The 14460-nt window shown below is 43.5% G+C and overlaps 2 protein-coding genes across 2 annotated transcripts in view; both read left to right on the forward strand.

Annotated features, from left to right (window-relative positions):
• The window catches only part of LOC146968286 (uncharacterized), a 189514-nt gene that overhangs the window by 73068 nt on the left and 101986 nt on the right, over window positions 1-14460 (forward strand). The gene's annotated exons all lie outside the window — the stretch shown is intronic.
• On the forward strand, window positions 271-6770 carry LOC146968290 (cilia- and flagella-associated protein 46-like). The gene is made up of 12 exons (XM_085760186.1): window positions 271-369; window positions 466-536; window positions 1075-1235; window positions 1497-1603; window positions 1826-1896; window positions 2385-2564; window positions 3472-3551; window positions 3925-3985; window positions 4091-4123; window positions 4438-4540; window positions 4681-4793; window positions 6657-6770. Exons 3-12 carry the CDS (start codon window positions 1218-1220, stop codon window positions 6740-6742), a joined length of 852 nt encoding a protein of 283 aa, XP_085616312.1. The 5' UTR covers window positions 271-369; window positions 466-536; window positions 1075-1217; the 3' UTR covers window positions 6743-6770.

The raw sequence follows: 14460 nt of genomic DNA on the forward strand, positions 1-14460 counted from the left end.
CAGTCGAACTTTTGTCTCAGTATGTCAACACAAACAACTGAATCTCAAGAAGCAATTTAATTGAAAAGATCCTCTATATTCTAAAGAATGGATTATTAACATTTTATCTGACAATATGGAGTTACTTAATCATGTTATGGTTTAATATATTACAATTTCCTTTTCAAAATCATTTCAACAAGTTTTTTTCATTCTGTAATCAAACATCGAGGACCATTATTTTACTTTCTCCTGAAATGTTGTCATCTTGAAATACCTTTTTGGTTTCCAGGCCTTCAGTCAGCTGACTGTCAATCCCAACCACTTGAACATCCTTGCAGAGCTCCCATCCAATCTGAAAATCCTGCTGCTTCAGCACTCTCAAGATGGGTAATGTCTATATTGTCCTTATGTCTTTCACTTTCTTATCCCCTTTTTGCAGTATACAAGTCTAAAGGTCCTTGTGTTGGTGTGTGTCATTTTTAGGTCAGAGCTTTTTGGGGCCTTCTATGAAACCAAAACTACAGAAAATCAGAAAGGAAAGACACAAGTTTCAGGTTTGGTACTTGGTGCATGTTTACAACACAATGATCATTCAGGCTCCCTAATGCTATTGAAGGTGTGGGCAATTCCAAACATAACATTTACTGCATTTAGGTATTTTTTATCCTGCATCTAATTTGTTTCACAACTCTTGGGAATATGGTCTTAATCACACAAACAGTCAGCATGTAAATGGAGCACAATGAATGAAATTATCCCCATGTAAATTCAGATTAACGCATCTTACTTTGACCACTCTGCTGCTGGTCTGACAGGAACCACCAGCTGTCATAAATCATCACTGAGTTTAAACAACATGTATTACCTTCTCACGTAACAGTTGAAGGCAGTTGGCTCCTATCTGGACTCATTTACAGATAATGAATACAAATTCATAAAACTGAAAAAATAGGTGGTGGTGGAAGAGACAGGGAGACAGGGAGATTTTACAAAAGGAAGAGGAGGCGGAGGGAGCTCATAGGGACCAATTAAAAGGCCTGTATATGTCTGTGAATATGTATGTCTGATTGTGTGTCTGTTCCGTTGATGCAGGTACCCTGACCTGCTCGAGGGTGGCCAAGGTTTCAGTTTGCCCGCAGGCTCTTCTGGCACTGAGGGAGCAGACCCGGGCCTTTGGGCAGCAGACAAGACAAGCCCTCCTCAAGGACGCCTGTTGTCATGGTGCTGAGGGCAGGATGGAGGCCTCTGATCAGGTTTTTCCTTGTGTATGTCCAATTGACATCTCTGCCCTTCTTTCATTCTGTTAACATTACCCACTGTGAGTCTGATAAATTACCTCACTCCATTGCAATTATCATCTCATGTTTTTCTTTTTACTTACTCAGGACACAGGGGGGCGCTGTTTTTCTGTTTATGAATGTAATGAATCACCTGGCACAATAAATACCAAAACACAGCTGCTTAAACTTACTGTTTTGTTTTTTGGGTTGTTGTTTTTTTGTTCCCCTACACAGAAAACAGCTGGTGATGAAAAGTTAACACTCCACTTCAGGAAAATTGTACAAGATATGGAACACTATTTGAATCCACTGCTCACACAGTTTGACTTGTCATGCTTAAGGTAAAGTATTGTATATATCATTAGATTCTGCATATTATCCACTGCACATCTCATTTAATTTATTTCCCTCATCCAAAAAATACTTTAATCTTCACTATTTTGATGTAAAGAGGTTTAAGTTTAAGAAATCTGCCACTGAAAGGGACATTGTCATGGCACTTATGTTGTTGTCAGACATCAAGTATCTCCCAACTGATCCTTTCCTTTCCTCATCTGCTTCAGGCTCCAAGCTGCATCAGTGCCATTTCTTGAGATGAGCAAAACCAAAGATAAAGATGAAAAAGGGAGCTCCAGTAAGTGTATGTTGGGTTGGCCCTTACTTGTCTGTGACACTCTTCGTGACTTCTGGTTATCTCTACAAACAAGTGGATCACTGTCTGCTGTTATTTCTTTCTGACAACCCATTGGTTTCTATTCATGCAACCCACTGTTCATCCCCCTCAAGCACATGTTGTTGCTATTCATATGATTTAAAGTGAAACATCTTGACTTACACACACAAGCAGTGGCTCATTTGCATTTAAAGGGACAGATACTGAAACCAGCCGTTCTGAACAGGGCTGTTTTGAGTGGATGAAAAAAAGTGATGTGACGTTTGATCCTTGGGGTAATTTGACCGAAGTATGACACAGACACCTGGGAACTATTTTAATTTGTGGAAAAGGAACATAATATGTCTTCTTTAAAGGTTATTGTACATTCGTACATGAACATCTTACGTTGTCTTCAAATACACAGTATGTGAAAATCATTGTACTTTTATGTATGTGTGTCTATGCAGCTACTACCAATCAATTACCAGAACCAGGAGAGTACCTAGTGTTGCTGGCAGACAAGAAATTAATGGAGTTGCCACTGGAGTCTTTGTCACTTCTGCAGGAGGAAGGTCTAAGCTCTGTGTCACGAGACTTTTCCCTCCAGCTTCTCCACAGTCGACTGAACAGAGAAGGACTGGATAAAGGTAATAATGACACATATAAACAGATATCTGAAATCCACAATCATCTCCATTAACATGCAACTTAAAGGGGAACAATGCAAGTATGGTCGCTTTTCCACTGTTTTGCTAACCCTCCTCCCAGCCATGTGCATTTGTTTTCAACGAAGCTGTCAAGAAAACAATCCATTGAGCAGTGGATAACGTTATTTATCATCTCAAGGAAATTTAAATCGAACGCAACTTTCTCAGCCTGGTTTTTGTGTATAAACTGGATGTTTGTGTCATATAATTCCCCATCTAATTTTGCTAAATAATAACCTGTGGTTGCAAAAGTATCTTGATGCCAGGATTAGACTGCAGGCAGCCATCCATAGGATAGGAATGCTATTTGTTCAGGACAGAAAGTTCAATTCACATCCTGGTAGCAGGCAGTGGCTTATGTGGACATCTGTGGAGAGTCTAATATATAACACACTGCAGCTTTCATTGTCCAGGGGTAACATAAGTATGTTGTGGCCAAAGGTCATATTTGTTGTCAGCCAGAGAAATAAAACAACAGACTCAAGAGAACAAAAGTGTATAAGAGGATTTATCCAAGCATCAGCATCCAAAAACGTATAAACTAAATAAACTGTACAACCTAAAAGAAAATCACTATTCCAAAGCTATGTACTTACTATAAGACAAGAAGATCACTGTTGACTTGCTTATTTTTCTTTTAATTAATGGTCAGTGCTTTCATTTCCATGAGATAATAGATGTTATGGCCATGGGGAAACTTTTAGATCTCTGTTACCTATAATTTTGCAGATATGTGTTTTTTGTTGTGTTTTTGACATTTTTTTTTTTTTGTTCTCAGTCCAAATGCCGTGAAATCTACCCCACCAACAGCTGTAAACAAAATAACTCTGTTTCCTGTTTGTGGCAGCTGAAAATGACAACAAAAAGGAGACCAAAAGCGGTAAAGGAACTAAGGGGAAGGCAGATCAAAGCCAAGCCATCAAAGTGGTGAGTTCAGTAAATGAATCTGGGCCTGCTAGATACAGACAACAGAATGACTTACCTGATGACAGCAGCGGCAGTTATTTCAGTTCCTCACGCCTTTCTTTTAACTGTGTTTTTTCAGTAAATTACCTAATGTGTTTTCATAACAATCCTATTTCTAGCTTTCATACATCACTGTCTATTCCACTAACCCTTTCCTCTGCTTCAGTTTCTTTTGCTCTGTCTTAAAATCCACTCTCATATCTCTGTTGCATCTGCTATTTATATGTCTTAGAGACAATGTATTTATTTATTCTTCGACTGTATACAGTATAGTTCATGTTTGAGACGATGCTTGGTTTGAACTGTAACAACTTAATATGCTTTATTTCTCCAGATACCTGCCAACCGTGCCTCAACTTTAGACACCATCCCAGTTGACACACGGAACTTCAAATGTATCTTTTTTTGAGGTTATCCTTCTAAAATAACTTGTGTCAAGTACTATATCTAATTTGGGTCCTAGCATAGAGTTTCTTGTAGATCTTAACACACCTCTAAAGATATTGTTGACCCTTACAATGAAGGCATCTTTGGTGAGTAAATGTATGGAGGGATGGAGATGTGCTGCTCTGTGGCTGATATAAATGGCTGTTACTTATGATGAGTTACAATACAGTATAGTTCAAGCTGCTTTTACTTCTGTGGCTGAATGGGTGGTGTGCACTGGACCAGAGTGTTACCACAGGAAGTCCCTCAGAGACTCAGCCTGGTTCTGCAGGGGCAAATGTACTGTATTTCAGCTAGCAGCTGGTTCTGTACAGGATCTTCTTTGCATTCGGGATTTCAAAATATCCTTCACGCAGTTTTATTATTGATATGTGTACGGTGTTGTCTGTGTGTTACACAGAAGGTACCAGTCTGAGCACGAGGATGAATGAGATTTTAGAAACCCACAGTAAACATTTCACAAATCTGTGGGAGGGTTTCATGGGCAGCAAACAAACACCCAGGTAAGAACATTAAAGTAGAGTAAATTGATGCAATGCAGCATGTCTTTTGCTGGATTTTGAACATCCATTGAATTTATTCCATTCCCATACACTTAACCTCTCAACTCTTCTGCTCTGCCATCACTTTTCTATCTGTCCAGTCTGCCTGAGATAGAGCAGCTGCTTAACAGATGTAGTGCCTTTATTTACCTGGGGATGGAGCGCTTCCTGGCAAACATCCAACCTGCCAAACTTGTTTCCCTCAGTCTATCAGGTACTGTACACCAATGTACTGCATTTTCCCTGCATGGTTCTTAAAAGGAGCTGAGAGCACTTTTATATGAATTTGTTTTGTATATGAATTTGTTTCTAAAATATGAGATGTCAGGCCTAACAATTCACAGCATGCTGAATACTACTAGTAGTAATAGCTATGGTTTTGTTCAGAGATGACACTAGCAACACAAACAACTGTACTTATTGTAAAACCCCAATGAAAACCTCACAAAGAAAGTCTAATCTACTGCTAATCTATCTGCATCTACTATTAATGAAAACAGTCTGTGGTTATCAGCTGGCAGAAGATAAAATGTCAGCTGGGGTTGTCTGTAAAAGAAAAAAAAGGCTGTGTTCATTTTCTTAATTGTACAATGTGTGATGCTCAGAACCCTTTACCATTATCACTGAATGTAGGTGCTCTTAAAAATAAAAACAATTGATGCCGATGTTACTATCCATAAAATAGAGAACTAGTCCCTCAAAACATTTAATGTCTTAAGCGTCTGACTTCATAAAGTTAATGAAATCACACTGCGTTCTTTGTTTTCTGAAACATTTTAAATTGTCATGACTCATAAAATAAATGTAACGGGGGTTATTTACACATTTCAGTGAGAACAGATAGTACTGCTTGTAGGATAAATGTAGTGTAATGTTTTAAAAAGCTAGAAAGGATTCTTATCTTAGTTACTCTGAATGTAAAGGGAGTCTCCCTCTGTTTTCTTAATGCAGAAATGAAAGTAACACAAGAGTTACTATGGATATTTTCACTGAAGTAACCTCTGTGACAAAACCTAAACCAATCCTTTGATTTTTTTTTTCTTGGAGAAGTCTTGACAGAACTCCTGAACATTTTTTCACACTCAAGGTAAAAGAGTAGTCAAAGCTTGCCCTCCACTTCTCAATTATAAGAGGAGGCCTTTTCCCCTCTTCATGACTGTTTAAATAAATAATAACCTGCCCCAAATCGCTTTCAGCTCTTTACACCTTCAAAGGTTTTTCACTTTTGTGAAATACCTTTGAAGGTATTCGTCCTCACCCTGTCCTCTCTTTCATCAGCAAACAAAGGTAGTCTGAGAGTGGGTGAACTTTTGTGCCTGACATAGCATCAGGGTGGCTTCACACATCGCCCCAGGCCAGACCTATGTGCCACCCAACACCAGCCTGGCATTATTGCTGCTAACTCTATGTGACTGACACCATGGTCTGAATTTCAGCTGTAACTTCACTATACTGGACTGTTCCTACCTAAGTGGCCATTGAGATATGGTGGGATGGCAGGTTAAAAAAAGGTGTCATACAGAGCATGCTGCACCATCTGCATCTATGTAAAGTATAATCTGCTCATAGAAGGCTCCTGGCAAATATGTCATGTTTTGGTCAGTAAATACTTGCATGTCATAGGTTCACCTCATACCCTGATACACATCATACAAAATTCTGTTTACCAGTATTTTTATTTTTATTTTTTTTAAGTTTCAACACTTGAAAAACAGATTTCATCCACAAAGATTTACAGTGCTCAAAAAGGGAAAAAAGAGTTTTATTCTAAGGTTAAAGTTAATCCATACCATTTCAGCATCTAGCGTGACTGTCGCAACCAAACAAGAGGTCTGTCAGTATTTGATTGTTTTCCCATCATGCTCTGAGCTATAGCAATCTTATTTCACATCGTGAACAGCAAAATAGTTTTTCTGCAACACAGCTGGGCAAAATAAAGCTACCTCACTGAGAAATTAAATGTGTGTGTCCAGTTGCCAGCAGGTGTACACTTATTTTGTTTGTTTGTTTATATGTATTATTATACGTTTTATTTCCTCTGTTTCCAGATCTTAATAATGGTGTCTCCTCTTTCCAGAGTGCCGCATAGCTCTGGTCTTTGAGCAGGCCCAGACCAACACCAGCTTTCTCCGCCAGTCAGTCCTTGACATGCACAAGAGGTAACAAAACCTCTTTATCAAATTTCTACTTACTGTACCTTTCCTCTCACTCACTTCTAACAGGCTTTGCTGGATTAACGTTGTAGAGGCTAAACCTAAAGCTTAAAGCCACTGAGGGCTGCTAGAACGGGTTAACTTAAGATTGACGCGCTTGCCGGCCACTGAAGTAGACAGACGACTTCCTGGTTGGGTACTTTGCAATGCTTCTTTATTTTTCTCACCATAACGATCATACGCAACATCCATTACCGGTGTGAACAAAAGTCCATCATGCACCATTTCCCAAGCTGACTCGCCTGCCGTAGCGTGGCGGAGCAGAGCGGTCGAAAACTGTTAGCTCTTCCGACTAGCAACACCTGAACCCGGAAACACTAGTTCCCACCTTTGTAACCCCTCTTCCTGGTGCACTGAGGACACCTACTGGCCCCTCACAGACACACCCCCAAACACAGAAATGGCTCATACATACCGGCCCCTATTGTAATGGCTAACAGACATACAATTCTTTCCAAATACACATTAATGAGCCATAAAAAAAATGAATACAATAAGCACAATTTACCCAATATAGTTTCATGTAACTCATTCAAGCCCATAGACCTATTACTCTTTAACCTCGTGCAGCAAACAAAGTTTTGTCACAGGACGCTCAATAACACTGGACTTTGTCTGCAGACGCACTGAGCGCACCAGTCCCCTCTTGTCACGAAAAGCCTCCAAGACCTTTCCTAGTGGCCATGAACCTCGTGGAGCTGTAGTATCCATTATGACCACAATATCCCCAGGCTTGAGATTCTTCTTTTCCTGGTTCCATTTTTGCCTCTCCTGCAACAAAGGTAAGTACTCCCGTACCCATCGTTTCCAGAAAAGGTCGGATATGTATTGAACCTGTCTCCATCTTCTTTTTACATAGAGATCATGTGGTTCAAACAGTCCAGGGGGTAAAGACGGTTTCCCTTTAAGGAGCAGAATATGATTGGGAGTGAGCGGCTCCAGATCGTTTGGATCGTCCGAGAGTTTGGTGATGGGCCGGTCGTTCAAAATGGCCTCGGCTTCGCACATTACAGTTTGAAGCCCATCGTCGTCCAATCTCTGCTGTTTAAGCACGGAACTCAAAATCCTCCTCACGATGCGGATAACCCGCCCCCAGACTCCACCATGATGTGAACCTGCTGGTACATTGAAACACCAATTAACTCCATCTTTCCGCAAAGCTCCTTGAATTTGCCCATGATTCAATGACGCCAGAGCCTCCCTTAACTCTCTCTCTGCTCCGATGAAGTTGGTCCCGTTGTCGGATCGGAAGAGAGTGACTTGACCTCTCCTGCAGATGAAACGGCGAAGGGCATTAATACATGCATCTGTATCCAAAGAATTAGCCACTTCCAAGTGGACAGCTCTGCAGGCGAGACAGGTGAAAATCACACCATAACGTTTAGCTGTTCCTCTTCCTTTACTCACAACAATAGGTCCGAAATAGTCGACCCCGACATTGGTAAATGGTGGATGGTCCGGCAGAATCCTTTCCTTTGGCAAATCTGCCATCTTTTGCTCCATCGCTCTTCCATTGTACCTCCTGCAGAAACCACATTCCGTTATGACCTTTCTCACGGCTGCGTTGGCGCTTGTGACCCAATACTTTCTTCTCATTGTAGACAGCGTGTGATTACGGCCACTGTGACCAAGCTGCTTGTGAATGTACTTTATAATGAGAGTGGCAACCTGCTGATCCTTGGGGAGGATAAGTGGATGTTTTGTTTCCTCCGGCAAGGAGCCTCTCGTCAGCCGCCCTCCAACTCTCAAACCCCCTTGTCCAGATATGGATCCAGCCTGTAGATAACACTCTGCCTGCTCACAGTAGCTCCACCAGATGACAGTGCAGCAATCTCCTCTGCAAATCCTTGTTCCTGGGAGTACTGGATGATAGCAAGCTCCGCCTCCCAGAGATCCTTTGCCGACAGAACTTGTCCTGCTGGTGACTGAGGTCTTGATTTGGTGGAATTGGAGGCGTCTGCCTGTCTCCTCCTGCTCTGCCTTTCCAAGAGAACGCCCTTCAGCTTAAGAAACCAGGCGACAGACACTTTCAGCTTCATCCAATCTGAAAAATATGCCATCAGCCGTCCAGTGGCCCCAGGCGAATCTTCCACATGGATGACATTCACCATGGCTTCCTTTTTTACCTCTATGTCATCTAGAGCTATCACAGTCTCTACAACACTTGCTGGCCACTCGTCCTCCGGTCTGCACAAGAAGCTTGGACCCTTCATCCAACTGTTGCTTTGTATGAACTCTCCAACTCTTGCCCCTCTGGATGCAACATCGGCGGGGTTTTCCTTAGTGCTTACATACCGCCACTGCGTAGCTTTAGTGGCTCCTCTGATAGCCGAAATCCTATTGGCCACAAACGTATGGAAGCGCTTGTCCTCATTTCTGATATATTTCAGCACCGAGGTGCTATCCGTCCAGAACGCTGACTCTTGAAGCTGGAGCTTAACTCTGCTTTCAGCATGAGGTCAACACGAACCGCCAGAACTGCAGCAGTCAACTCCAGCCGAGGAATAGTGATGGTCTTTAAAGGTGTAACTCTCGCCTTTCCCAGTAGGAATGCAACATGGATGTCATTTCTGTTGTTCTGAATCCTGAGGTAAGTGACGGCTCCATACCCTGCTTCGCTGGCATCCGAAAAATGATGTAGCTGAGCATGCGTAGGATGTCCAAAGCCCTTAGGTTTAACACACCTCTCAACCTTAAACTCAGACAGCGCATCCAGGTCCTCCATCCATCTAGTCCACTGATGCAAAATGTCCTGGGGTATGGTCTCATCCCATCCAACTTTCCTCCTACAAAGCTCCTGCATCATGATTTTGGCGGGCAAAACAACTGGTGCAAGAAATCCGAGAGGATCGTACACCGAACTGGAGACAGATAACATTCCTCTTCTGGTGCAAGTCTTTTGCTGGATCTCCATCCTGAAGTTAAATGCATCTGTCTCAACACACCACTGCAGGCCGAGAGCTCTCTCCACTGGAAGTTTATCCCTATCCAGGTTAAGCTCACTCAGCTCTTTAGCTCTGTGTTCCTCTGGCAGAGTTTGCAGCATGGTGCGATTGTTGCCGATCCACTTGGTGAGTGTGAAACCTCCCCTTTGACAGAGCGACATCAGATCCTTGACCATGGTACTGGCTTCCTCTTCAGAGCCCATGCTCTTCAGACAATCGTCAACGTAAAAGTTTTCCTTGACTGTTTGAGCCACCGCAGCTGGAAAGTCGGACTGATTGTCCTCTGCTGTTTTTCTCAAAGCGAAGCTGGCACAGCTTGGAGAGGACACCGCGCCGAACAGATGAACAGTCATCCGAAACTCGGCCACCTGCTTGGTTAAATCTCCGTTTGGCCACCACAAGAAACGCAAAAAATCTCTGTCCTCCTCCACGACCTTGACCTGGTGGAACATTGATTGTATGTCGCCCATAATTGCCACTGGTTCCTGTCTGAACCTTATGAGGACTCCAAGCAATGTACTTGTAAGATTTGGGCCTTGCAAGAGCTGCTTATTCAGTGATGTTCCCTTGAATGCCGCACCACAGTCGAAAACCACCCGCAGAGCCTTCTTCCTTGGATGATATACGCCGTGGTGGGGGAGATACCAAATCTTGCCACTGGCCCTTTCAAGCTGCTGTGCAGGTACTTGTTCTGCATAACCTTTGCTGATCATCCCATCCAGGTAGGTTTTATACTCCTCATAAAACTCCTCATTCTTAAGGAACTTCCTCTTCAGACTCAGCAACCTTTGTTTCACCACAGAGAAGTTGTTGGGCAGAGACACGACGTCCTTCTTAAAGGGCAGCCTTAAGCTGTAGTGACCTTTGTTGAGCGATGCAGAATTTTCCGCCATCTCCATGAACTTAACGTCCTCTCTTGAGAGTCCCTTCTCCTCTGTGGCTCTCTCGTTAAAGTCATGGTTGTACTGCTCACTCAACATTTGTTCCAACCGGCTCACCGAAATCCTGTTGACGCTTACTGAAGGGTGCTTGACTTCCAAGCTGCTGCCGTTTCCATGCACAGGACCATTAATGACCCAACCCAGCGCTGTTCTTATAGCGTATGGGCCTTCCCCTTGGCTATTTTACGACCTCCCAGGGCTCCAACATCCTGGGAGCGTTGCTACCAATCAACAAATCGACGTTAGCCATTAAACTGGGGATTTTTACCTCTGACAGGTATGGCCATTTTGCCAGATCCTCTTCCTTCACAATGTTGTCCAGACTTACAGGCATCTTCTTCTGAGTCAGGACTTCAGGCAGTTTATAGAAAAGGTTGTTTTCCAAGCCAGATACCTCCAGGCTAGACAGTGAATAAGCTGGGACGACCCTTTCCTGTCCCATGGTTTGAAGGAGAAAACTGGTTCGTCGACCAGCAATGTTGAGTCTTTGCATGAGGTGCTCCGAACAAAAGGTGGCTGTGCTGCCAGGATCCAAAAAAGCGTATGTGCTGATTACACGATCACCTTTGACAGACTTAACTTGGACTGGAAGGATGGAAAGAAAACAGCGATCGTCTCCGGCCCCTGTATGTCCACATGTTTGATGAGATGCTGATGTCACAGGCTCCTTGAACCTTGAATTCGCTCTGTCTTTGTCCCTTTTGTCAACATGGAGCACACTGGGATGATTCTGGCCACAAACCCTGCAGACCAAACGTTTGTCGCACTGTCGGCTCAAGTGCCCAGCACATAAACAGCCGAAACAAAGCCCCTGTTCCTTTAGGAAGCTTATTCTATCTCTGTGCTTCTTTCTTGTAAACTGTTGACATTTTTCCAATAAATGATTTCCAGAACAAAACACACAGGTTGACTTCATTAAAGAGCCATGTGATGATGTACCTCCCTTTAAATCCCTGGAGCTCTCAGCTGATTGCACAGGTACAATTGTGGTGGCAAAACTATTTCCTCTGATTTTGTTTAGTGGTTGCGATTTCATCCTGCTGATGGCTTTGATGCTAGATGATCCAGATGCCACATCACGAATGTCGCCGAAAAGAGGGTCAGATATGATTTTAACCTGTTTTTCAATAAATGCAACCAGGTCTTTAAAAATTGCTCTTTGTCCAGAATTTTCCAATATGTCATGTGCGACGATCCTCCACCGCTCCCTCAGTTTGTATGGCAATTTAGACATGACAGCTCTCATGTTAGTTGGAATATCCAATTCTCGAACGTACTTTAGCTTCTCCATGACGTTACAACATGACCGCGGTGAACAGAGAATAGTTTTGCAGTGTATTTACATCCTCTGCCTTTACTGTAGGCCAGGCCAAGACCTTTTCAATGTATGCGGTGGCGATCTTAAACTCATTACCGAAGTGTTGTTGAAGTAACAGTTTTGCCTGAGAATAACCATACTCTGGAGCCATATGCTGGCAACTTCGAACCAGTTCCCGTGGCTGTCCTCTTGTAAATTGTTCGAGGTAATACAGACAATCACCTCTGCTGACCTTCTGCTCCACACCTTGCTCGAATGCTCTCTGGAAGGAAATGAACGTAAGAGGGTCTCCGTCAAATACGGGAATGTCTCTTGCTGGCAATAGCATTAAACGTTGCTGGTATACGAGGGCTGATGTTATTTCGTTCTGCTTTTCCATTATAGCACAAATGCTTCCAAATTGTCTTTCTTCCAGTGGCTGAGCGTTCAACAGTGTGTGTCCCAAAGGCTGTGTAGATGCATTTAATGGAGTTGTGGAATAAACATCTTGCACGTTTGGATCCATCCACCCACTGGTGCATTGCTGGCTAGCCTCCCTTGCTAGCATAGCGGCTGGTGCTGGGTTGAATGTTGGCAATGACCAATCCTGTGACAGCTGTTTATTCTGATTTACAGGTCTGTATGCCTTGGCCATTGGGTTGAGCTTGGTAAGTGTCGTTTTGGTTTTCTTGTCCAGGTAGGAATTCATTGCATTTGTTGATGACTTAGAAACACTTTGGATGTCAGAGGCCTGCAAGACTGCTAGCTTAGCAGTGGATGCGGCTAGCTTGGTTTCCAACTCGAGCTGTTCCTTTTTCCTTTTGAGCTGTTGTTCTTGTTCCTCCAGAGCATGCATTTTCTGTAATGCTGCAGCTTGAGCGAGCAACGCAGCTCTTTCGGCCTCTGCTTTAACTCTTGTTGAAGAGGCGGTGCTTGACCTTCCACTCCTTGAGCTTTTTCTGCTTGAGTGTTTGCTTGCCACATTTGAAATACTGTCCTCTGGGTTCACATCATCTTTGTCATCATCATTGTAAACCTTTAATGTATGAGCAGCACCTGGTAATGTTTGCTCAACACCTGATAACCATTTGTTCACATTAGAAATAAATTCATCATTGCATATCATTTTTGCTTTGAACCATATGTCATGTTTTTCTTTTTCATCCTCTGGTAAAATACCCATCAAAGAACCATGAATACCCTTGGCTTCATCACACAAATCAACAAGATCATGAAGAACATATTGTACCTTTAATTTATCCGTGTTTTGCATGAGCATTTGCATATCTTCTCTTAATTTACCCGCTTTGTTTAGTTTAGCTTTCCGAGCTTTTTGCAACCTTTCAAGCTTTTCGGCAAAAGCCTTTGCAGTTAATGTTACAACACGTTTTTCTTTGTCTTTTAGCACACCAACGCCATCACTGTTAATGTTTATTTCAGCTGGATGCATGATGGCCTCAATGGGCTCTTCCGATGTTTGATCCATGATGCTTTCCCCAAGAAACAAAGTTTTTAAGTTCGAGTTAATTACCCTCCCTCTTTGACCACCAATGCATTGGATTTACGCCCCTGGGATATAGTAAACAGCTGTGCGCAAAAACATAAATGGCCATTCATAAATTTGTAGCGCTACTACTCACGGTGGGCGCCATGGTGATCCCGTTGTGGTTGTGCTGCGCTGCCGGCGTATGGAGCTCTCGGCTCCCGGTGTCCTCGGTGTAGCTGCTCCAACGGCGACAGGTGCTGGATGCTAACAGCGTTAGCATGCGACGGCGTCCTCCGGCCGGTCCCCGGTGTCCTCGCGCTGGCTTGGCGTGGCTCCAAACAAAGCAGATGCTGTGGCTAACAGCGTTAGCATGCGACGGCGACCTCTGGTCGGTCCCCGGTGTCCTCGCCTTGGCGTGGCTCCAAACGAAGCGAGTGCTGGGTGCTAACAGCGTTAGCGGATGTCGACTTCATGCCTGTCATGCAGCGGCGCCCTCTCGCCGCTTCGGATGACAACAGGTAGGCTCACGTAGGTGCAATGTTCGGTAATTAGATGCTTGTGGCTTCTCTTTCCAGGGCGATGAAGCACGATCATTAGCAAGTTTTCGACTTAAATGTAGAGGCTAAACCTAAAGCTTAAAGCCACTGAGGGCTGCTAGAACGGGTTAACTTAAGATTGACGCGCTTGCCGGCCACTGAAGTAGACAGACGACTTCCTGGTTGGGTACTTTGCAATGCTTCTTTATTTTTCTCACCATAACGATCATACGCAACATCCATTACCGGTGTGAACAAAAGTCCATCATGCACCATTTCCCAAGCTGACTCGCCTGCCGTAGCGTGGCGGAGCAGAGCGGTCGAAAACTGTTAGCTCTTCCGACTAGCAACACCTGAACCCGGAAACACTAGTTCCCACCTTTGTAACCCCTCTTCCTGGTGCACTGAGGACACCTACTGGCCCCTCACAGACACACCCCCAAACACAGAAATGGCTCATACA

The sequence above is a fragment of the Trachurus japonicus genome, chromosome 18, assembly GCF_045865225.1.
Source record: "Trachurus japonicus isolate A0001 chromosome 18, Traja_1.0".
NCBI lineage: Eukaryota > Metazoa > Chordata > Actinopteri > Carangiformes > Carangidae > Trachurus > Trachurus japonicus.

Bases quoted from the DNA above. Each gene is read 5' to 3' on its own strand.
- LOC146968290 (XM_085760186.1), top strand. The intron at 3,986-4,090 runs GTATCTTTTTTT...ACACCTCTAAAG, and splicing joins TGACACACGGAACTTCAAAT to ATATTGTTGACCCTTACAAT. The intron at 4,124-4,437 runs GTGAGTAAATGT...TGTGTTACACAG, and splicing joins TTACAATGAAGGCATCTTTG to AAGGTACCAGTCTGAGCACG.